Below are 25,632 nucleotides of genomic sequence, written 5' to 3'. Positions count from 1 at the left end.
CTTCCAACAACCGGTCAACCACGTTTTTTATTGCTTTTGTCAAAGACATTGTACATTCTATCATGCAACTCAGTTGCCTCTCTTTTGGTCATTCTATTGTTTTCATGTTTTAATCTCTCGATTAAAAATAGGTACCCTTAGTTATCAATCATCATTGATAGACTACCTGTCAAATGATCATCGACATGAGATAAACGTTTGTGTTACTTCTTCATGTTCCGCCTTTTCCCCGAAAAATCTTTGGTCTATCTATTAATTTTTAATAAATTGACTGTCTTTCCCAATACTGAAATGTTTTCTTCATTCTCTGAACCATTTGAACAACTTGTGGTCTGTGTTAGATTGGGTCAACAGTCCAGTCAGCATTCTTGATTTCCTTTTGACTGTGTGTCTGGTTAAACAAACTTTTTGCCTGATGTGAGCCCTCCTATTCTCCTCTTGACAGACATTTTTCATCTTTTTCTCATTTCTCCATTCTCAATATTTCTTAGAAACCTTCGATTCAATATCGATTCAACCTCACTTTTTTATCTAACGGTTTTCATTGCAGAAATGATATCCACAATACTTTATCTATATGGCAGTGTCATAACCATGGCCTACTTTTCAACCGTCTTTTTAATTTTCTTTGGTCTAAGGTTTGTCGCCGACAGTCGTTCTGTCTAATCAAATGTGTTATCAGCTGGGGCGTACTTCCACATTGGTATCTTCACCTAATTTCTCGGATTCAAGAATACTTCCCGGATGAAAGACACAAAAACAAAGAAGCCGATGAAAACAATGATGAACAAGAAGTAAGTGGAGCTAACCTTTTGATGGGTCGAATCAAACCAACTGACGCTTTTCTGTTTCAGGATGATAAAAGTGCAGATGAAATTGCTGAGGAACAAGTCAAAAGGATAATTGACGTTTGTCTAGGAAGGGATTTCCACTTGTACAACAGTGATTTCAGAATGACTTAGCCCCTTGTTTTGGTACAGCTCCCACCATAAGACCTACTTTATTGGGGCTAATGCCAGAGAAAGATTGGAATGCAACTGAAAAGACAATTTTCTTCGTCGGCTTGTTTTTCAGGTGAGAATTCAATCAAGATGGTTTGGATAACATTTTCATGAAGAAAACATTATATTGGTTTTTCCAGAGCATTCTTTTTGATGCCCGTGAGAATCGGTCTTCTGTTGACGTCATTTGTCTTTGTCGCCCTTGCGGGATTACAGACTGCATTCAGAGTAAGTAATTTAATTTTTATAACAAAAATTAGAGCAGCATGCTAATTGTGTGCCAACAAACAAAAATGAAACATATCATATTCCCTAATCTTGCAGACACTATCTGATCATGAGAAAACCTGGGTTGCGATTGTCTATTGCCGACTATTCTGCAGCAGCATGGGACTTGTTGCCAACTACAGAAACCCTCAAAACAGACCCAAAAAACCCGGAGTTGCAGTCTCCAATCATTTAACCCCAAACGACATTCAAATCTTATTTGCTGGAACTCCACACGGAAGCTCTTACGGATATGTTGTTACTGGTCAAAAACACAAAGGAATTATTGGTACCAGATGTGTCAGAGTTTAAACTTCAAACGTTTTGTTTATTCAGGAGTCATCGAACATTTGGTTGAAAAGCTTTGTCCAGCCCTCTGGTTGGAAAGAAAATGCAGTAATGAGAGACAAGGATTCTTGGCTGAAGTTATGAAGATAGCGAGAAGAGAGGGTCCAGTATTGTTGTTCCCAGAAGGATACTGTTCTAACAACAGCAAAGTGTTGCAGTTCAGAAAAGCTATTTTTGAAGAAAATGTTAACATTTATCCAGTAGCAATCAAGTGAGTGCTTATGACAGCCTTCAAAAAAAGCGAGATTAAAATTACTCGAAAGAAGAACAAATTGTTATAATTGATTCTCAGTAAATCCTTCTTCGTTTCAGACAAATTCCAGAATACGGTGATGGATTTTGGTATGAAGACGAATTCTTCCAATATTTGGTCAGAACTATGCTCAACTGGGCAGTTGTGTATGATATTCAGTATCTTCGTAAGTTTTTCAATCTTCGAATCCGTTTTTAAAATTATGAATGAATATTTTTCAGCAATGGAAACTCGTAGAGAATCAGAAAACAACACGATGTTTGCTGGAAGAATTCAGCAAATTATCGCACGAGCTGCCGGAATCTCATCATGTGATCACGGCGGAAATCTATGGTATAAGTGAGTGAGACCTTGTCAAAAATAAAGATAAACAGAAGGAAATGCCTATTACAGACAGGAAGAGAGAAATAAAATGAAGGAAGCTATCAAGAGTCAAAACGAGGCAGCCATGAGGCGAAGCTCCAGTTCTGTTTCCGAGATAAGCAGTAGTAGTTTGAGCGCCGATGAATTCGAGAAGGTGTTGGAATCCCAGTGTCATAAGTACATGAATGGACCTGAAGTTGAAAATTTACAATTGATTTTTTAAATTTATTAATTATGAATTGAACATTGAAACGAGTTTATAATATATAAGAATGAAACTTTTCGATAATTCTAATGCAATTTTCCATTATAAATTTCAAAGAAGATACACATAATCAAAACTTATTGAACCGAACGATAAACCCATTAAAGAACACATCATCCCGACTTGTTGCCCATCTTTTCACTATACATAGCTGCTTCATCTAAGGGCGAAAGAGGGAAAAAGGGAAAATGAACAATTCCCTATTCCACAATCTTGTTGTGTTCTTCCTCTCTTTTTCGTCTTCAATTCTGTTCGTGTGGCCGGGATGTTATCCTCTTCAACTACCAACCAACTTTTTTTCACTTTGTTCGTTCCATTCCTTTCACTTGTTTGTTCCTCCCCCTTCTCTATCCAGTTGTTTCTATTTTCTGTTTCAATTTTACGTTTTCGCGTGAATTTCAAGAGTCACATAAACCCTTGATGTTTTTGAGATGAGAGAAGCGTGTGTCTCGACAATTTAACTCTCAACTCTTTTTGTTTTTCTTTCGTTTTCTAGTTTTCGGAATATTTCAATACATTGAAAATGTTAGTATTGAATTTGACCACGTGTTGAAAACTTGTTGACAATGAGAAAAAAAACATGATGAGAGTTTTTGTTCATTGAACTATGTATTGTCCGTAAAAAAAGACTCTGGTTACATTGAAACTTGGTCCCAGTTTTTACCCCAACGGAGAAATCTCACCATTTATTCATTAGATTCAACCGCGTGACAATGAAGGTGTCCGGATCGTCCAGTGATCACAAAATGAAAGTTTTTGAAAATTTTACAAGTTAACCTCTGATTAACTATTCCTTGATATTTTTCTTCTGTGAAGAAGGCTAGCTTCTACATTTGAGGTTGCAATGGATATCTTTTTGCGGGGCATAAAAAGCTTATCTTTGAACAAATCTCTCTCTCTGCCAACTTTTTCTTTCTTGTAGATGCATAAAAAGTTGAATGGAAACAAACTCAATAGTATGTTCATTTGAACTTAAACCACATCCGGCATACTTAAAGTATTTTTCTTCCGAACAGTTACACTTCAGATGAAAAAATGTACTTACTGCAATGGCAACTCGTTGTTCTCCAAATTCAACGTTGTCAATTTACAAAACAAGGTTTATTTGAACCCTTCAAAATGCGGACGCGTTCCCATATCCATTCCTTTCCTCAAATTTTATGAGATGGAATGGGGGGTTTTGTGAGTGCCTCTCACCCGCCCTCGGGCATTGTGATCACTTTTTTGTTTCAATTCACACTTTACCCTCGTACTTCCAACCGATACGAATTTCGTATCGCAGATTTGTATAAAACATATTTTACAAAAAAGGAGACAAGACAACAAGTTTAGATTGCTTTTACGTTTTGGCGTTCTCCCTTTTTCTTTTCTCTTTTTTCACGCTCTCCTATCAGTATAATCCTTCCCGATAACTCTTGTGCCAACAATAGCATATTTTTGTCACCAAATCAAAGAAAAGAATCGATAAAGCATATTTAAATTGACATTTTCGTTTTGTTTTGTTACGATTTCTACACTCACTTCCTATCCTGATTGATTCCGTCGCAACACAAATACACAGAACCACATTTACTTTCTCCTTCCGTTTCTGACAGTTACCGCAATCAACTCTCTCCTCTTTATCGTCAAAACTTTTGTAGTTGTTTGGATAGGACTAGCCGGAGCGGTGGGGGTGTTGCGGCGTGCGGAATTAAGTAGTCCGAATGACAACAAAGCAATCGCGCTCCGCCGGCCAACTGACCAGGTTATGAGGGAGAAGAGGGCACTCTTAACATTCCTTCACACCAATCGTCTCTCTTTCACCTTTCTTCTTTTTACACCGGGGGTTTTTGCATTCTTTGCCCAAAACATCTCTTATTTTCAGTTTTGAAGTTGTCATCATAAAACTTCGCTCTCAACTACATAATCTCCCATGTAGGGCTTCAAGAAAAATGTGAGTTTTTTTCAAGAACATTTGAAAAATATGGAAAACCAGAGCAGAACAAATAAATTATTGGATTAATTGCAGGGGTCACTCACATAGCACCGAAAAAGAAATCAACGACAATGAACTCTTCACTTGCGGTAAATCTTTTTTTTAATGTCAGAAACAGAGCAGAAAGTTTGTACAATTCATTTTTGTTATCATATGCAAATAGCAAGTTTGAAAAATGGGACAAAAAACAATTTTTCTTGTTTTTGTCCCATGGGGAAAACCCTCTAGACGACTTGAGAAACCAAAAATTATGATATACCATAGTATTTTTTGTCCTAACGTAATATTTCTAAATATGAAGAAAAAACAAATGATTCCTAAATTCCCAAAGTTAGGATCGAAGACTCCAAACAGTTTCCCAAATCTCTCAATAACCCACACTATTTTTTGATCATTTGTCATGACACATTCAAATGTGACGGTTCACAATAGAAGGAGTGTAGATGACAGATTCAGAACCATCCTAATGCTTTACGCGGTTAGTTTCTCTATTCCTCCACCCGTTCGGTTTCTCTCGTATTCCCGTTCAATGTAGATATAGGCTGGAGGGGGTAAAGGAAGATGAGCGAGAGAGCCTCTTCTAAAGTCACAAGTAGGAGAGACGGGGAAGAAAACGACAGAAGACATAGTAATAGCTGGTATGGTGGATTGGAAGAGAGCATGAGGAGAGGAAGGGACGCAGACCGGGCAAGAGGTCACATCTCCTCATCCTATCCATCTTTTCTCGGTCCCTAGTTTCCGAAGAGGACATCACATCTGTGATCCAAATATGGTAGATACTCAATCATTGTATCTTTTTTACTCATCTAGAATAATTGGATCACGGTTTTTTTAAAAATAAGATCTTCAATATTCATTGAATCATTTCTAAAAGGTTTAGCATAAGTCATATTTAGGAAAAAGATAGAGAATCCAGTTTTGATGTCTCCTTTTCCCGCTTTGCCGCCCCTCCCGTCCGATTCCAAAAACCTATTCGCTTCCAACTTGTTATTCCAATTCAATAGGTTTCAATGCCATATTCGCAGTTATAAATGCTCGACCCCCGCTTTGACAATCCGTATTCTCATCCAATTCACATACTTCATAAAACTAGATTTGTCATTTTTCCCTTTCTTGACCAATCGGGGTCACTAAAGCAGCTGCACCAGCAGTAGTTGTAGTACTACGAAACGTGCTTTTCTTCCAATTAGAAAATGTGTTCTTGCACACTTCTCTTCAGATGTGGGATATGGGACACAGGACTCCCTCCGACGTTCTATTCTCTCAATTTTTATGATGGATTTGGTGCGACAAGAGGAGAAGAGGCCGGTCTGAACGGACAGAATATTCATTCCTGGTTTTTACAATTTTCTTTTCACAAAATGGATCATACATGTATATATTGTGCGGAAATTGCTAACACACTTTGTTCTACTTCAGGATGTGAGGTTTTAAAAAAAATTGAAAAATTTCGAAAGTCCATGTACATATTTTTTGTCCTAGAATCTTGTAGCATCAGAAATGTGACATTTTTGCCAGTAGAATGAATCTAGTCACATCATATACCTCCCCTTCGTTTTCCTTTTTTCCATACTCATGGGCTGTATAATAAGCTACTTATAGAAAGTACTTGGGTCAAGTAATGCTGACTCTCTATTTTTCCTTTTTTCTTCAGTTTTTTGCCTATTCTTTCTCCATTTCTTCTTCCTCCTCTGGTTTTTTTCTTGATTTCATCTGTGAGTCAGAGTATTGTTGTTTTGTTTTATTTTTGAAAAAGTAGTAGTACGCATTGTGGAACTCTGTTTCTTTGGATTAGTCAGGATGCTTCTCCGTCTATTTCTTCAGTGCCCAATGTAATTCGATAGGCAGTGGGGTTTACAATTAGATTTCGACCGAATTGGTACTAATGAAAGAAGTCAGAAAGCTTTTATGGAATTGGAGACTTTGGTATAGTACTTTTCTTATATCTAGGTTTTCTGCTATTTGGGAAAAACGTCTGGACCGTTTTGGTTGAATCAGTTATGTTTTTAGCTCCTGCCATAGCTGCATTCAGATTGACCACTATGAGCTCTTTTCATTCTTGAGGAACTTTTGAAAAGCTCGAACACAGCCCTCACTCCTCATTCTTGCTGCCTTTCCTGTGGACCCTATTTTGTCATGCTATTCAGTCGTAGTAGACCACCCGCGTACTACACAACTTTGTTTCGCAATACACCACTTTTCCCAAGCCCTTCTACACCATACGATGCGTCACTTGCCATCCGGTCAACTCATTGCTACTTGTACTTGTGGTCAATTTCTCTTTTGTTCTTTTTGCCGAAAAAGACACCATGCCGGGTTGAGGATTCATGTGAATTGCCATAAATATGCCGGACAACGTTGGTGTTTAGGTTTCGAATAATATTAGAAATTTGTGAAAAGAATTGAGATCGCTGTAACCATCAGTGACTAATACCCATTGAAAAAATAAATTATATTTTTTCAGACTTTCCGAGATGATACAGTGCAACCTATTCAATAAATGCCTTATTTAAGAATCTCGGATAATTAATTATTCATAACTGTGTCAAAAATTTCCACCACTTTTAGGGTTCCCAGATTTGGATAAATTTAACGCAACAAACGGAACTTGTGTTCTTTTATTAGCTCAGCATGTTGTAACTAGCGATTTTCTTTTTTTTTCCCAGCCCTACTCCTCCTCCTCCATTATCTGTTTCACCCAAGTGTGTTTGAAGATCATTGAGTCGAAAAAGAAAGACAAACCGTAAAATAACGAGACGATCGCGCAAGAAAAAAAAGGCGGGAAAAAAGAGGTAAAGAGAAAGAAAGGAACTCCCTGACAAGAGCCATGGGGGAGTAAAAATGAGTCTATGTGGGAGAGCAGCAACCTGTGGCGGGAAAAGAAAGCAGCGACGGGTTAACGTTTGGGTGTGGTAAGCTGATGTCGAATTGGCCTGCTTACCGTTGTGCGTGCTATTTCGTTTACCTTCTTTCTCACATACTGTCAATATGAAGGGGAAGCCACCCCAATTTCCTCCCTCTACGTGCTGCTCTTTTTCTCTTTTCTCTTTCTCCTACGCCCTCATAATACCGGTCGTCTGTGCTCACTTGTAGCTCCGCGTGTTCGTCCCAATTCAGTCTACTAGTTAAGAAAAAAAGTAGAAAACCAGTACATAGCACTCAGAGAAGTTAAAATTAGAACCCAACTCATCAATTGCCACTATTCGGGAAGAACTCCCAAAAAGTAACTTGGCTTTCGGCTGAATTCACTTTCCTTTACCCGTGTTCTTCAGCTTCTGATATCTTGTTATTCCCGTTTTGTTTATATTCGTATTTCTATTTCTATTTCTAGTAAGCCCACTGAGCCCAACAAAAGCGTTCTCGTTTTGGAGAAATTTCTAGTTCCTTGAAATGTATTATGTGTTTGAAATTTTTTTTTGATTATACGTTCAATTGAAATTTTTCCCGTTTTGCTTCAATGGAAAACGAGTTCAAACTGTAGAACAATGATATCAGATGTTTCGAAACATTTGACTAATGATTCACATGCCAATCATATTTTTCGTTTTCCATCTCCAACACATTCGAATGGTTTTTGCATTTTCTAGAATTCTAACAATTCCTAGTTTCCCTTTCCGTTTTTTTATCTCTGGTTGGGTTTCCACCAACACTACTTCATCATTCTGGTATGTTTCAGTTCTTACCGCACCGACATATACTTTACGGTCGTTAAATGCTATCACTTCTTTTTCTTTTTTCTTTTTAACTTTTTTTCCTCTTTCCCTTATTGCTTCAAGACACTGATAACCAAAATGTTACTCACTCATACAATTTCTATAAACTTTTTGCTCTGTTGAAACCCAAACTAAGACCCACAAACGTTATTTTAAATTTCATTTTTTTGCAGAAGATACTGTCTTCGATCGGCCTGTGGCGAGTCCGAAATCGGAGATTTCGAGCAAGTTAGCCGAAGAAATAGAACGGAGCAAGAGTCCATTAAAGTTGGAGGTAAGGTTTCAAGATAACTTTAAAACAAAAGCTAATTGAAAGACTACAATATCACTGAAAATCTGAAAAATATGCGAGTGCGTTTAACATTATTTTCATTCGCTCTAAAACCGGAAATTTAAAATAAATTAAAAATGAAAAAGTGTCAACTAAAGTAGTCACTATAAAAACTAAAAACACATTTTGTTTGTTATAGTTTTTTTGTAAACTTTTGATTTTCACTGAACCCCTCCTTCTCTCCGGATTTCCAAAATACACTGTTTTTAGATGTTCCGTCCGACGTTTGACACTTTTCGACCGCCGAACAGTGACAGCTCGACTTTCCGTGGCAGCCAAAGCAGGTATGTTTGTTTTTGCAATTTGGTGTTCGTTATTGGTTGCTCCGTTTTCGTTTTGCAAGAACTTCTAGGGAATTTCGAATCTATTCATTTGCTTTGAATTTGGTTAATTTTGATCTGAAAATAACTAGTGCTACTAAAAATTCAGCTGTGTTTTCGGTTATTTGAAAAGCAAAAATACTATTACTTTCATTTTTTCCTCTTCACCAGTTATATATTTTCGAACACGCAATCTTCAATAGACATCACATTTCGTTTTGTGGTTTTTTGTGTTTTCGATTATGCTCTTCTTCTGGGTGGCGTTTTCATTGATCCCGTCCGTCTGTTGTCCCTCTTCATCTTCTAAAGAAGAGAACATTGACGGAGCAGAATTAATTGGAGTTCAATCTAATCGTTTTGCATTCGGACACCACACAATGCTCCGGGACCCCCTTCTCATTCTCTTTTCGTTCGATTAGAAGAATAGGGTGAACGAGAAAAGAGGGGCTTCCCAAATGCTTTCCGTTGTGTGGTCTCTGTGTTGTCCGGTGTGTTTCGCTTATTCTATGCCCCTATTTGATAGAAGCTCCATCGTTTTCCCGGTAGATGGTGACTCTCTATTGTCTTTTCTCTTTTCTCTCCGACTTTTTCTCTTTCTCTCTACGATCAATTCTCTTAATTTCACAGTGCGCAGAGCTCATCTCGGACAGTTTCGGTTTTTCGTCCCGGTAGCTCGCCCTTTCTTTCTCCAATAACGCCAAATATGCAAATACAGACGTTTTCCGTTTCTGGAGATTATTTTGGTTTGCACCGTTTGCCTAACAGCTTTTTTCTCAATTCAGTAATACAGTTTGAGAATTAAAACGTTCTACTTTTATAGAAAGACATAATTCAGAAAAATTAAATTGGTGCACTTATATGAATTGCGTTGAGAATGACAGGTTTTCTGGAAATGACAAGTTCAAATAATGTCTATAATAGTATTCCAGTTTTTGATTGAATCATTTGTCACTCGTTTTGTATTCCTGTAAAATTAGATGCAATCTTTAAAAAATAGTTTCAATTTATTTTTTGTGTAACATGAGCCTGTGTTTCTAGAAATGCATGTTGTTTAGCTACATGACCAACTGCCCTCTGCCTAGTCAATGCCCCTTCTCTATTTTGAAATGTATGCAAATTCAGCAACTACTATTCATGTAAATTTTAACGCTTACGCATTTTACACTACAACATTCTTTAGTTCATCACTTTTTGTGTCTATTCTTGTTTCTTAGGTACGTTTATAGTCTTTTTTCTCGTTCTGAGATAGTAAAAACTTCATTTTCCTTCTTGTGCGGCAATTATTGGCGGATTTTCCGAACGGCAAGTGGTTGAGGACACTTTTCGGAAAAAAGATGATTGAAATGACCTTGCTAAGTGAACCTCGAATGATGGGTGACGTTTTGTGAAATAGATAAAAGTATGCGACAATTAGCGCAAAAGTTCATAAAATGAACACGGAATGTTAGGGCTACGAGGATTTTTGAAGATGGGTTCCATCATATGATCCCGCGAAGAAAATTCTACGAGAAGATTTCTGAGTTTTCGAGTAAAAACTTTTTCTACGCAGTGAAAGATCTCAACAAATGATTTGAGAACTCTCAAAAATGCCAATCAAATAAGCTGCTTATCTATTTTCCAACTTTCTCATAATCAGATAGCCGCCTGCCAAGTGTTAATCTATCTGTCGCAGCCCGACCGCTGGAACAGCCGGTGCCGAGTGTGGAGAGGCTCCAGAGGCCCTTCAGAGTGATCATCATTCATATAGCCCGCATCACTCATTCTCACACAATACACCGCCAGTTCCATCCTCCATTTCCTCGTCTTCCTTCCATCATCTGTGCGCATTTTGAAGAGAGAGGGTCCCTCCTCCAACGGATGCATTTCTATCAGTTGTTAGCACGTCACGGCAAGACCTCTCCTACATCTTCTACCCAAAAATGATTATGAATCCATGCTTCCGTGAGAGATCTCAACAGCGGACTAGAAAGCGACCGAAGAATCGTGCCAAGTCTCGGAGCACAATGTACCTATCGAAGGTCGGTGATACATCAGCAGCTATGTCACGGAGTCTACCATCTGTCGCATTACCGATGCACTATTTGCATCATAAACTAGCAGAGAGCATCTGCTTTATCACGGCTACCATCGACTCATTGTAAGTCAATAAGGTTGGATTGTGAAGGAGAGTTTCATTTTATTGGATTAATTTTTTATCTGATCTTATATAATGGAATTAGTTTGAAATTTAGGATTAGAATTGTAAAACCAGATATGCCAAGAATAATATATTAAATTCATTTTTGAACATTTATCCAGAGAGCATCACACAACATTTGTGATATCAATAACGACGTTTCTTTCTTTTACAAATAGCAATATTTACGATGAAATAGAAAGTTTTATTTCTCCTTTGAAAGATGCCGTCTGTCTGTTCGTCAGACTGTCAGTCAGTCATTTTTCATCAAGTGTGGTCTAATAATTCTTCCTTTTTTCTTTTTCCCTTTCCGCTTTCATTCCCAATCTTCCAATCGCTGTCATTTTTATCCCTATTACGCCCAATCGTCGACTTGCCAGCCTTGTATGTGAATAGTCAGTTAAACCTGCCTTAGTGCCGCCTAGTTTCTTTTCGGATTCGGATTCAGAAGGCAGTTGTTGAAAAAGTGTTCTAAAGCCTTGGCCGGAGTGTCTTCTCCTCTGGTTCTTTTTTCTTCCCTTTTCCTGTGTATGGTCGTGTGTGTCTGTGAAGGTTTTTTCCATGAAAACGCCATTATTATGGCCGAGTGGACGTCCACGGTGAAAGTGAACAGAATTTTTGATGATGTGACGCTACAACTACTTACTATTACTGACTACCAAGTAGTAACAATGTTCTAACTTTTGATCGTGTGTGAATATTAAATTCCATCAATTACAAAGTTTTTTTTCAGAGAGGACCTGGTAGCATGTAGCTCAATGAACTCGGTGAACAACGTGCACGACATGAACACCGTATCCTCATCGTCTTCATCTTCTGCACCTCTTTTTGTAGCTCTCTATGATTTTCACGGTGTTGGAGAAGAGCAGCTTTCGTTACGAAAGGGTGATCAGGTTAGTATGTGAACATAAATCAAACAAAGCGGGACGTTTATCAATAAATCAATGGCCACTTGGGAGGGCATATCCTCCGTGTCCTTCTCCTCGTTTTCATTTTATCCCCGCCATGTCAACTAAGCACATGTCACCTGGTCTATCAACCATTTTTTTTCTTGTAGGTGCGAATTTTGGGATACAACAGGAACAATGAGTGGTGTGAAGCACGATTATACTCTACGAGAAAAAATGATGCGAGTAGTCAACGACGACTGGGAGAGATTGGATGGGTTCCAAGCAATTTTATAGCTCCATACAACTCCCTGGACAAGTATACTTGGTATCATGGGAAAATCTCAAGAAGCGATTCTGAAGCGATTCTTGGATCGGGAATCACCGGCTCGTTCCTTGTGAGAGAAAGTGAAACCAGTATTGGACAGTATACGATATCAGTCAGACACGATGGTCGGGTGTTTCATTATCGGATAAACGTAGATAACACTGAAAAAGTGAGTTACATGTATGTACTTGATCTCACTGATCATCATGTGATGTTCAGTGTACTCAACTAACTCAAGGTGTGCAAACACTCGTTATTCTCTTTTTTTCCAGATGTTCATCACACAAGAAGTTAAATTCCGCACACTTGGGGAGTTGGTGCATCATCACAGTGTTCATGCCGACGGGTTGATATGTCTTTTGATGTATCCGGCTAGTAAAAAGGATAAGACACGTGGATTGTTCTCGCTGTCACCCAATGCGCCAGATGAGTGGGAACTGGATAGATCCGAAATCATCATGCATAACAAATTGGGTGGTGGACAATATGGAGATGTCTATGAAGGCTACTGGAAACGACATGATTGTACCATAGCTGTGAAAGCGTTGAAAGAAGATGCAATGCCGTTGCATGAGTTTCTGGCAGAAGCTGCAATTATGAAGGACTTACATCACAAGTGAGTAATGCAAAAAGTAGAGACGTTTTGTGAGATGGGAACAATTTCCGGAATTTTAATGATTGAATCCATTAGTAAACAGACAAAAACGTCATTATTTTTCAGGAACCTTGTTCGTCTTCTTGGAGTCTGCACTCACGAGGCGCCGTTCTACATCATCACCGAATTTATGTGTAATGGAAATTTGCTCGAATATTTGAGGTGCGCTTTGTTCTTTTGAAGCGCTTTTTAATGATTTTTATTTTCAGGAGAACCGATAAAAGTATATTACCGCCTATTATTCTTGTCCAAATGGCTAGTCAGATTGCGTCGGGAATGTCGTACCTGGAAGCCAGACATTTCATTCATAGAGATCTGGCTGCTAGAAATTGTCTCGTGTCCGATCACAATGTTGTGAAAATTGCGGATTTTGGGTTGGCAAGATTCATGAAGGAAGACACATACACGGCACATGCAGGAGCCAAGTTTCCGATCAAATGGACAGCTCCGGAAGGTTTGGCCTTCAATACATTCAGCTCCAAATCGGATGTATGGGCTTTCGGTGTTCTTCTTTGGGAAATTGCCACCTACGGAATGGCTCCATATCCAGGAGTTGAACTATCTAATGTATACGGTCTACTAGAAAAAGGGTTCAGAATGGATGGTCCTCAAGGGTGTCCGGCTTCCGTTTATAGGTTAATGCTACAATGGTAATTATTATTAATGAAAGGAAGTGTGTTATTAATGTTATTTTTCAGTTGGAACTGGTCACCTTCTGATCGGCCACGCTTTCGAGATATACACTACAATCTGGAAACGCTGATTTCGAGCAACTCGCTGAACGATGAAGTTCAGAAGCAACTGAAGAAGGGATCTGAAAAAAAACTGGAAAGCGACAAGAGACGATCCCATGTTCGTGAAAGAAGTGACTCCAAAACAAGACACTCCTCCCATCATGATCGTGACAGGGATCGGGAATCGTTGCACTCTCGGAATTCGAATCCTGAACTGGCCAACAAGAACTTTTTGAGAAATGATGACAACGGTGTGACCGTTTTTTTTAATCAACCAAGCAGTAAAGTGACATCATTCCGCTCACAAGTTCCCTATCCAGCGCCACCACAACAAAGCGCTAAACCAAAGCTGCTGAAGTCAGTGTTGAGTAGTAATGCTCGTCATGCGTCGGAGGAATTCGAAAGGAACGATCAAGACGATATTGTTCCGCTGGCAGAGAAAAATGTGAGAAAAGCTGTGACACGGTTAGGTGGAACCATGCCGAAGGGACAGAGGATTGATGCGTATTTGGATTCAATGCGACGAGTAGACAGTTGGAAAGGTAGAGAGTAACCTGGGAGTATGTAAACTATTTCAAATTCGAAATTTTCAGAAAGCACTGATGCTGACAACGAGGGAGCTGGATCGTCTTCATTGAGCAGAACTGTTTCTAATGACTCATTGGATACTCTTCCACTGCCTGATTCCATGAACTCTAGCACCTACGGAAAGATGCATCCAGTTACCGGAGAGAACGTGTTCCTGCGTCAAATCCGCTCAAAGTTGAAAAAGAGAAGTGAAACTCCAGAGCTGGATCATATTGATTCCGATACTGCAGATGGTATGATCATTTTTTACCAGTGCATTCTCCTAAAAGTATGATTTCAGAAGCGACAAAATCAGACAAATCACCATTCGGGTCACTCAACAAGTCGACTATCAAATATCCAGTGAGAAACGGATCCGAATTCGGTGACCATCACACTCGAGCGAGTCCAGTCCCAGTCCCTCCATCACGAAACGCTTCAGTCAGTGTAAAAGCTGAACCAAAGGCCGAAGATTCATCCGATGAAACAACAAAAGATGGCGGCATGTGGGGTCCCAAGCATGCAGTGACCCGGAAAATTGAAGTTGTTAAGGTAGGTATTTTTAATCCTTTTCCCTATTCAATTTGGCTTTGTTTTCCACATATTGCCTTATTTCAGAATGATTCGTATCCAAACGTGGAAGGTGAATTAAAAGCAAAGATCCGGAATTTACGTCATGTAACGAAGGAGGAAAACAACTCGAGCCCTGATGATTCTCCACTTGACGCTACAGATACAACTAATGACAGTGCGATTGTAATGCCGAGAGATGAGAAAGCAAAAGTGAGACAACTGGTAACACAGAAAGTGTCTCCACTCCAACATCATCGACCTTTCTCCCTTCAATGCCCAAATAACTCAACGAGCTCTGCAATTTCTCATTCTGAACACGCAGATAGTTCTGAAACATCTTCACTGTCTGGCATCCATGATGACAAGATGAAATCAGAGATTCCAAGAAAGCGGAGCAACGGTGACACCAAAATTGTTCCAGTGACTTGGGTCATTAATGGTGGAGATAAAGAAACAAATGGAATGTCTCGAACAAAATCTCTTCGCGACATAACCACAAAGTTTGAGCAACTTGGAACCCCATCAATGACAGAGAGTAAAATTGAAGGTGTGTATTTGTCTTTTATCTTCTCATCATTTCATTCCCTGACCCGATCGAAATGTTCCATTCTGATATTTTATTCCTCCGTCCTTAAAAATGTACACCTACCCGTGGGCGACTGAACTTCTTATGCTAACCAACTAAGAGCCTAACCCCCAACTAATGAGAAAACTGAGCCCTTCAACGCCTTCGTTATGACACGCGCAATCCGATACTTACGATCGAGGCGTCATTTTGCGCGTGATTCGTCAGGAAAACTGAATTTCATCACCATCACGTAATAATATATTGATTGGAAATGAATGATCGATTATTTCAGAGACTCCGTATCGAGAACATGCACTTGAGATAAAAGGTTCTTCGAAAAGATTTTCGATGATGGAAGGAAATAACGAGTTGAAACACGTAGTCCCTTCGAGGAAGAATCGAAATCTGGAAGAGACTGGATCTATTGAAGAGGAACCTGTTGGCAAGGTTGGTCCCTGGTGTTTTCAGAATGTTTTTGTTTTTACTTGTGGAATAAAAAAATTATGACGAAACAAAACGTTAGCTGTACGCCTCCTCACATCGCTATTGCAGCAATTAAACACGCATTCTTTTTTGTTCAAATTTTCTTGTTTTTGGGAATGAAATGACCCATTTTATGAGCTGCTCTTAAAGTTTATTTTGGCAAAAAGCTTTTAGTCAAAACGATAGTTAAATGGAGTCGAAATAGCTTTTCGTACAAATTTCTAAGTGATGGGAATTAAAATTGAAATGTATGACGTCATTGGCCATAACAATTTCTAGTTTCAGTTACTGATCTCACAAGGGTCAATTGATAACTTCCGTGTTTTTACTAACACTCAGAAGTCATGTGTTTAGAGAAACATCACATTGCATTTTCAGGATATGATTGTATCTTTACTTCGCGTCATTCAAAAGGACTTTGTGAATTTGTCCGATTTGGCGAGTTCGGAGATTACCGATGAGAAACTGCAGCAGTTTATGATGTAAGCGAGACAAACGGAAATAAGAGAAAATGAATGTAATAATTCCAGAATGGCTGACAATGTACAAAAACTTCATTCGACATGCTCCGTCTACGCAGAGCAAATCTCCCCGCATAGCAAATTCCGGTTCAAGTGAGTAGTATCACCAGTGCGACTAATCATTATTTTGAAAATTTCAGAGAACTTCTATCGCAGCTAGAAACATACAATCGTCAGATCAAATTCTCTCACAACCCCAGAGCAAAACCAGTCGACGGTAAACTGGTGATGGCTTTCCAAGACTGCTTCGATCAAATCATGCGTCTGGTGGATCGTTGATGAAATAATGATAACTTTTTTGAAAATATAACATACCCTCTTTCGTTTTCCCCGTTAAAGTGTCACTCACAATCATAATATCTCTTGTTTATAACATAAAATGCAGCTGAAACTTCGTGAGCTGAAATAGGTACTACTGACCAAAACGTGTAGATGTTTCTTTCTTGTACCATTTATCCCTTTCTTTATTGAATCTGATGAGATTTGTCTTACTTTCCGTCTGTCATTTTTTAACTTTCACACTGATCGCAACTAAACGGTGTATTTTGCTCCCCTCCTCCATTTGACCATTACGTGAACTTATTACCAATTGTCTTGTTCACATGAGTACCGCATAATTTGTTATGCATCGAATATGAATTAAATTTCTTCAAAATCTGTTGTTTGTTAACAAGTCGCAAACTTTATTGCTAAATTTTTTGACAATACAAAGAATAACGGAATCGTTTTGAATGTGTCGGAGCTTTTGACAGCAAATGAAAAAGACGGAGACATCGAGAGAGAGAAAATGAATTTTAAATATAAGGACAGGAGAAAAGAGACGGTTTAAAAGAATTGTGTGCTGATTGTCGTCTGAAGTCTTGTGTGCGCATGTTGTATAGGAGAGAGTAGTATCATATGGATTTTGACCGCCGGGTTTTTGTTGTCGCAACTTTTTCATTATCCGAACCGGACTGAGCTGGCCCAAGATGCCCTCTTTCCGAATCTCACTTGGTTCGCCCATTTTTTCTGCACATCCTTGAACGAAGGATCGGCCTGCTGTAAATAGATTGAACTTATATTCACATTCAAGAGAGGTTCATTCAATCAACTCTCTCACGTTATCCACCCCCGTTGCACACACTTGAGAGACCCCAGAATTATTTTGAAGGAATGATGATGGATAAGGGTGTAAAGTGGATCAAAAGCAAAAAAGGGAAAACCTCATTATTTATTTTGCATTACGGATGTATGTCCACTACACTACCTAATCCCAGAACAAATGAACAAAAACAGAAATTTGGTGTGAATATCCCCCAGTTTTCAACTCACCTCGGGGTAGTAGTAGTAGTACGCCGAATCGTCGTTGAACGCCTCCATATTCAACGGCGAATTGTCCTGAACGGCTTGGACCTTCAAATCATCGGAATGTGACTGAATGGGTTGCCCTGCAATAAATATTCAAGTTCTCGAGAACGGAAGTTAGTAGAACCGGCACCAAGTGTGGGATACTTGCACCCTAATTAGTCGAGTTTTTCTAACATATTCTAGAAAATTATTATTGAGAATTCTCACATAATTCTCCACCGAGAATTCTCTTATATCCTGTTATTATGCATCAGAGAGCATTGATAGTCTAGACTTCAAAATATTATTGTACACTGTGGATATACAGTACCCTACTATAGTGACTCTCTGGACACCCCAGACAAAGTTCTAATGTTTCATCTTCAGCCTATGATATTTGAAGACTTACCGACTACTACGGCAATTAGTAGGAGAAGCATGGAAAACAGCGTTAGCTGGAAGGACATGTCGGTGCAATGAATGAAGCAGTGGTGGGCGTGTCCTCCTCGATACGTTGAGAGCTCGTAGTGGACGTGGCTAAAATTCGTCGATGACGGCAGATTTCGAGCGATATCTACACAGAACCGAAGAGTTTTCAAGTGAGAACGAGAGACGAAAAGACAAACGACAAAAAAGGGGCGTGAAGCAAAACTCGGAAGAAAGTAGTATAGTGCTAATGAACGGAAAGTGAGAAGAAACGAATGGGGTTAACGGGAATCTGTGACGACAACGACTTTTTAAGATGAAAAAATGGAGATTTCTGCTACAGAAATTCGACTTTTAAGAGTGGAAAATGAGATGAAAGGGTGAAAATGAGAAAGTGATGATATTTGAAGATATTCGTAGATATCCGGAAGCGGAGGGTACGGATTGCGTTTCCAATTCATGATTCATGAGAAGATATTTTGTGAGATGCTCTGACTCTAGATTGCCGGAAGAAGAGTTGATATTGGGACTAACGGGACGTTTGAAGTTTGTGGTGCTTATTTATCTTCTCGGTTTCTGATTCATCTGAAACTTCTGATTTGTAATGAATTAAAGTTTTGAGAATTATTGCTATTAAACTTTTGAGTAATTATATCTCGATACAGACACGTTTTTAATTTTATAGGTACTGTCTTGTTTTAAGAATCTCACTGAACGCATTCAAAACACAATAGCTTTACCGACAACAAGCTTACCGGTCTTTTATCAAGTATATATTTAGCAAAGTGTCTAGCCATCCTAAATAGATGCTTTTTAGTTCTAGATATTCTCCACACTAATTGTTCGATTGTGATGTCACTTCCGTATTATCCTTTCGAAATACCATTTCAGTCACTAATAATTAATTTAGATTTAAATTTTTTTTAACTGTATGTTATCTACGATTGAATTTTATTGTGTTATCGAGTGTTCAAATCTAGGCAGATGAACAAGTACTGACATGTTTTTCACTTTACTCACAGTGCATAAATAGTATACCGAGAATCTGAAAAATAAGGAAGTCATCCTTGGAGGATGCACAGAGTCACAAGGAGAGGACCCAATGAATAATCAAGATTCACTTCCTTGCTTTTGCATTGTAATCCTGTTAATTCTGTTTTTAACGTTTTTGGAGAGCTCTTTTCCGTAAAAAAATGCTGATGGAACCTTCTTGAATTTTAATCTTTCAGTTGGTCTATTAATTCCAGAACACAACAACTTCGAAAGTGATGATTCAAAAGTCAGGACCTTCTTGAAATTCAAATTTTCATTTCGGGATTCTATGGAAACAAGAATCATGTTATTGTCGATAGGTGACTCCGTCGCAGACGTCATAAAAATTCGTCCTAAGGGAGTAGAGTCGTTGTTGTCGAATTGTACTCAATCAGTGGAGGGACGCTAACCAAAAGCCATGTCTATTGTCACATTCTGTCCTATTGTATTCATTTCATAATCCGTCAGAAGTGAAGTTTGATGAATCAGAATTCACGGTTTCTCACAAAATAATGAACTAACGTAACGTAAGTTGATTAGATGACAGAAAAATACTGAGGAAATTTAAATTACGGAATGGAAAAATATACGAGGGACAAATAACGTTGAGTCACGTATGAGGAGGGGAGCTGTATTTTGGGCTTTAAACCAAACAGAACATATTACCTCTTTCGGTAATGTTTTTAAAAATTTAGTTTCGCTAATGTGAAACAAAACAAGTCCTATTTATCCCAACACATGATATTGCAAGAATACGTGGTATCAAGTTCCAAATGTGTGTTTTATTGGCATAAGATAAATTATTTATTCAGGAACCATCAAACACATTCTGATGGATTTTTGATGCTGTCTTGATGGTCAAAAGGTGTGAAAAACGTGAAATATAATATGTGAGAAGAGAACCTTTTTTTCTAGTCATAATTTAGGGATCACTGATAAATAACTTATAACATGCCGTTTCCGCTTTTTTCATGATGACATCAATACTCTGGATTTCCGGTCACAAAATAATGCTTTCATGTTGTCATATTTCTGAGTGATTTCCATTTATTCAGGTTTTCAGGAACTGTTATTGAATGAGAAACAATCACTTCAAAGAAATTGAATTAAAAAACTATTCCTTAAGCTAATTCTGTGTTTTAGGACTTTCTCTCGTGACGTTCTAAATTCTGGGAAAGTTTGGTTGTAAACAAAGATCAGCTAATCAGAAGACAAAACTTGGGACTGTGGGAATAATCTAGAATAATCTTGTGAAACATCAGAAACATAAAATGTTCATAAATGAGAAATAAAAAAATGAATAAACAGATTCTGAAAACTAGTAAATTTATTCTGAGTTAAGACTACAGAAGGATCTTTCAGGTAATGAAGTGGGTACTTCAAGTGTTTTCCACCGGATGACATAACGTGTGAAATGAATTTCGCATCAGAAATTACTAAAAATGAGACAGTAACCAAAAATACACTCTTTTTCAGTTTCAATGCAAAATTTTTAGTTCCTTCCATCTTTTCTTCCTTCCACCAGCAAAAACCATCACCGTACCTTGCATCTGTCATTCATTTAATATAGACTGTTAGATGATTTACGATGTTGTGATCGTGAATTTATTACAGATATAATTTTGGCAGCTGGTCGTGTCGCTTCATAAAAATTGGACTAGTTTATGGATTTTTCCTTTGATAGTATTGGACCAGCTTTTGAACCAATATAATAATATTAATGGTCTTTTAATCTTCTAATTGTATATAAGGGAAATTTTGTAATGAATTGTGAATTTTGATATCGCCTACGCTTTTGTAGTGTATATACTGTGGCTGTATAGAAATAATTGTAGCAATTGAGAACAATTTTTTGTAACTTTATGTACGATTTTGGATGAAAAACATAATTTTGTCGAAGGAGACAAGCTAGAGTAGATTTGCTCCTAGATAAGGGAAAAATACTTTCCAGGTGTGTTTGTCTGGAACGACCAATTTAGTTGAAACCCGAAATGAAAAAGTTTGTCGCAACCAGCTACCTACTAACATCAGCCAGTAGGTAGAATGGCAGAAATTTGGAACTTAAATAAAAAAATAGCAGACTTCTTTAAGAAAATCTTCAGCGGTTCGTACAGTATTTGTAAACACTTTTTGGTAATGTTATGTAAAATTGATATCGGTTTATTTTTTGTCTTTAAAAAACTTTTTCTTTCAAACTCTGGGAAGAAATCAAATGCCTAGTCATTGTTTCCGATTTGTCTGCTCTCAATCGAATTAATCCAAAAGTATTTTTTCAGTTCTCAAGAGCTTTCTGTTTGTCAATACATTGAATACCGTCTTTCTCTATTTTTTGCGGGTGTTCTATGCAGCTTTCATCGACAATCATTCGACAACTCGTGCAAACCACTGTAAACATCGTTTTATATTTTCTTCCTAGGCTACCCAGCATGTGCACTTTTTATTGCTGTTGATTTTATAGTGATTTTTCAATTCTATAAACTAAAAGGCTTTAGCAAATTATTCTAATAGTAGTAGAAGAGAACATATGACAGATTGGCTGCCGTATGTCAGTGTCATTAATAATTGTCATAATGAGCAAAAGGACAAGGGGATTATTCACTCAAGGCTCTAACATCAATCCTTTGTTTTCCTGTTCCAAGATGGAAAAGACTAGGAAAGTCTTATGAGGGTTTGATTGTCTCTTATAAGAATCAAGAATGAAATTGCTATTTTATTTATGACATGCCATTATTTTCTTTTATAAACTGATGACAAATGCCAGTTTTTTTAAAAGGTCTTTATCTTCCTTTCAAATGACGTTCGTTCACACACGAAAAAAGATTTTAAAACCACATAAACTTGAGTCAAAAACTTGGAGACTAACAGGAATACTGGTGCGAAAAGGGAGGGACGGTTTGGGGAGGAAGGTGATAAATGTCTTTTCAAATTAAAGGGAACAATTTAGTCGTTTCATTTCTGTTTTGCAATTTTACAGCCACAAAAGATTTTTCACAATGTTGTAGAACTATTGCAGGTTTCATCATGTTATATCATCAAATCTATTTTTCTAGGTTACCTTTATCTTTAGAACAGTGTCCTAACCAAAAAAAAATGATGTCATTGAAATATGAAATCACTGATAGGTCATTTTGTCAATAGATGTCTTTTCGGCTGCAAAAAAGATTGAAAGCTACTGTTTTAACAAGTTTAGAAACTATGTTAAGAATAACACAAAAAACAATGTTTTTGATTAGAAACAATAATATTTTGTTAATGTGAAAAACCACTAATTTTTTATATTTAGAACAGTAGAGATGTAAGTATGGGGATCGTTTTGACTTCCACTATTGATGAGCGCATTGTTTTATCAGTTTATTTAAACTTTCATTATCACAAGTTTAGAACAGTTAACTTTCGAGATAAGACTTGATATGAAATTTATGTAGGTTCTGATTGCATCTGACGTCTTACACTTTTGTATTCTGACTCATATTTCCAATTTCATTTTTCAATTTCCTATCTTACCTCAATCTCTTTTTCTATTTATAATCGAGTACATTTGAAGTGTGTTATTTATCAATGATAATATCAATTTCCGATCTGAGACACTCCTTCTTCCTCCTCCTTACGACAATTCGGCAGCTATCCTCTGTTTGGACAGCTAGCCATTGATACATGAGACGTTTGACCGGATCCACAGGATCTGAATAGAAATGAGAGGTGTCCAGCTGAGAATACCACTTTGTGTCGTCATTCAAAACCATCCGTCTTCCACTTGATACAATCTGTTCGTCTAGCTCTCATCCCTAGAGGTACGAAACAGAGAATGTTTAACAAAGAGCGAACACTTTTCTTTTGAAAAAAATTGAGTAAAAGAGAGAAGGCTACGGTGAAGGTACTTACTAGATTTTATCTGTGCAACGTAACTCTCTCAGAATCTCTTGTGTGCGGAGAAAGGCCATTTAGTCATGTGTTCAGTTTTTGAAAGAAAATGATATGACTAAATAAAATACAGTTGAGTGTGTCTCTCTGTGTTTTAAACTTTCTCAGTTTTCTTCAAATTTGAAACTACAGTATTCGGTTTTCCTTGTTACTCTGGTTTTGTGTTTCCTATTCTCTTCCCCTTTGAACCTTTCACATCATTGTTTCTTTTTCGTTATCAGCATCCAGAATGTTGTCCTTCTGCATATTTGCTCTAGTGATAAGTGATAACCCAAAAAATGTTGCGGCTCTTTATTATTGTTCAACACGGCCTGTTCGGTGTGTAACTGTATTGACTAGCGTGAAATTCAAACAATACGAGCGGTGGTGCACTCTTTTCCTCCGACCCGTCTCCTCATCTTCTGCGCGCGCGCAACGGAGTCAGATTGGAGAGGGAGGGGTCAGTGAGTGGACCCTATTGCGGTAACCTTTTTCCTCGTCTTACCCCCCGTCAACCCGTCTCAGCGAGTCCCTTCGGACAGTGCTAAGAAAAGAGAGACGCAGACACAAAAGAGTGGGTAGAGATGAATTAGCAGAGTGAAGAATGAGAAGAGGGTAAGAAAGGGGAGAGAGAGGAAGAGAGTGCACACTACGCGGATCGATCGTCTTCGTCGTAATGCTAATAAAACAGATGGGCCGTTGTCGTTGTCTTCGGAGTAGATGGCCAGTCGTTGGGACTATTTGTCTCTTCCCCAATATTTGGTTCTTTTTTTGTGATATTTGACTTTCACTGGGCTGTAGTCGTCCCCGTCGTCATCATCATCGTTTTCGCGCGTTGAATAATCCCCTATCTCTTTTTTCTCTTTTTTATATTCTGCGCATGAATTTTTATGACATCTGAATTTTTGATCAACTTCGAAATCTGAGATATCTTCATTTATAGACGGGGCCAGTCGTTGAACTAGACCCGAATTATGAAACCTGACTCAAATATTTCAAAATTTTGAAATGTGTCCGCAACAACAAGGGACTCATCGGACCCAACGACTTTACACCCGGGAAAAACTCATCTTCCTCTGTCTCTTTTTCTAGAGCAATATGAACAAAAGATGCAATTTCTCACTTCTCCCATTTGTTTTTCTCACTTCTCCTCGGTTTTTTTCACTACCTCTCATGTTTCACATGAACTTGATCTTGGATTTTCGGATTTTGGGGTTTTAACATTGGAATTCTAGACTCTTTTCCCGTCACTCTCAAAATCCCAGTCCCCTACCCCTAATTACCGATATTAACGATCAGTTTACTTTTCAACAATTCCCAAAGTGCGTGTTTCGGAACGTTTTAGCGGTAAGGATGCGGGTCTTTGCGTTTGTATTGACGTCGTCGTGCGCACTCCGCGGGCCAACACATTTGCATACCATTTCGCCTTCAAACGCCGACCACACATACACACATCAATCGCGGGAGTCTCGGGAACCCATCTCCTTTTTTTCTCTTTTCACTATTTCCTCAAAACCGCAGTATGATCTGTTCTTTTCTTTTTTAGGCCCTCCATTTATTACCTCTTTGGTGCCCCGTGGCTTGTTTCCGTTTTTGTGCCGCGCTTCCCCGCAAGAGATTGTGATTCTGTTTTATTCCCTTTCCTTCACATCGTCATTTTTTTCTCCTCTTTTCCTATTATCCTCTCTTTTCTCTGTTTTCGGTCGGGAACCAAAACCGAAACGACACGTCGCCATTAAACACGATTCAAGAAAAGAAACACCAAAATTCGTGTTTTTTCTTGTTCCAAAACGCTTGCGAGTTGCTTGTTGCTCAAAAAGTCATCGATCATTTTTCTCGTTCTGCATCTTTTCAATTTCAAATAGATCATTCATTTTTATTTAAGCTTTTCGTGTTGCGGAATTTTCAAAGAAAAATGAGAACAGATGGGGGTGAAACATCTGTCGTTGAATTTTATAACATATGTAATAGTTTCTGTCAACAGTTTTGTACTTTGTCATCTGCCAATAAATTGAAGCAGAGTAATCAATCTAAAAAACTTTTTAACGGAGTTTTTTTTTCGAATTTCTTTTTTTGTTTGAAAACCAATAAATTGACACAATAAAGCGTGATGAACGGCTATCCTCCACACCCACTTTATTTTCGTTCCCAATACTCTTTTCCCACTCATCAACTACCGCATTAACTTGTCACTTCTCAATTTTCCGCGTGAATTATCCTCGAATCGATCTGATTGGATCCAACTTGATTCAAAGCACACGTTCATTTCCGTTTAAAAAAAGAACCAAGTGATGGTAGAGGTCGGGATAAATGAATGGCTAACTGTTATTCTTCTACTTCGTTCATTTTTCTTTCATATGGCATCTTTCGTCGTCCCAACACAAGTCCGCCCCTTTCCGTCACCCCCATGGAGCACACGCACCCTTTTCAAATTTGTTCGACAGCGGCGATGGCACAAGCAGAATTCGGTGTATGTGTATGTGATGCGGATGCTCCGAACACCAAACCAAATTCAATTTGTGCGCGCTTTACTGCTCTTTTCTCATTTCGCCGGGGGTCCCTTTCCTCTCGGATGAAAAGGAAAGGAAACCCGAGTTTTTTGCCTCGAGGCTTCTTTGGT

General features: G+C 38.2%; 2 protein-coding genes and 1 pseudogene across 3 annotated transcripts; 2 read left to right on the top strand and 1 right to left on the bottom strand.

The window, feature by feature from the left end:
- Positions 1 to 552: 552 nt before the first annotated feature.
- GCK72_023613 (uncharacterized protein) lies at positions 553 to 2,455 on the top strand (the record flags this gene model as incomplete). The annotated part of the gene is made up of 10 exons (XM_053735469.1): positions 553 to 638; positions 683 to 794; positions 855 to 908; positions 953 to 1,074; positions 1,142 to 1,229; positions 1,326 to 1,557; positions 1,605 to 1,827; positions 1,929 to 2,035; positions 2,091 to 2,208; positions 2,263 to 2,455. 10 exons carry the CDS (start codon positions 553 to 555, stop codon positions 2,453 to 2,455), a joined length of 1,335 nt encoding a protein of 444 aa, XP_053579035.1.
- A 4,153-nt stretch (positions 2,456 to 6,608) lies between these two features.
- Positions 6,609 to 16,607, top strand: GCK72_023612 (annotated as a pseudogene). Its single transcript has 17 exons — positions 6,609 to 6,801; positions 8,359 to 8,459; positions 8,727 to 8,800; positions 10,716 to 10,973; positions 11,746 to 11,905; positions 12,070 to 12,396; positions 12,500 to 12,843; positions 12,949 to 13,044; positions 13,092 to 13,532; positions 13,581 to 14,158; positions 14,210 to 14,437; positions 14,485 to 14,735; positions 14,802 to 15,303; positions 15,617 to 15,771; positions 16,186 to 16,289; positions 16,338 to 16,421; positions 16,469 to 16,607. Coding segments are annotated over exons 1-17 (4,035 nt in total).
- Positions 16,608 to 17,267: 660 nt separating this feature from the next.
- On the bottom strand, positions 17,268 to 18,094 carry GCK72_023611 (uncharacterized protein; the record flags this gene model as incomplete). Its single annotated transcript, XM_003109430.2, has 3 exons — positions 17,268 to 17,366; positions 17,640 to 17,755; positions 18,064 to 18,094. 3 exons carry the CDS (start codon positions 18,092 to 18,094, stop codon positions 17,268 to 17,270), a joined length of 246 nt encoding a protein of 81 aa, XP_003109478.2.
- Between the last annotated feature and the right edge of the window lie 7,538 nt (positions 18,095 to 25,632).

This window comes from Caenorhabditis remanei, chromosome X (assembly GCF_010183535.1).
Source record: "Caenorhabditis remanei strain PX506 chromosome X, whole genome shotgun sequence".
Taxonomy (NCBI): domain Eukaryota; kingdom Metazoa; phylum Nematoda; class Chromadorea; order Rhabditida; family Rhabditidae; genus Caenorhabditis; species Caenorhabditis remanei.
This window is presented reverse-complemented; position numbering and strand designations above follow the sequence as displayed.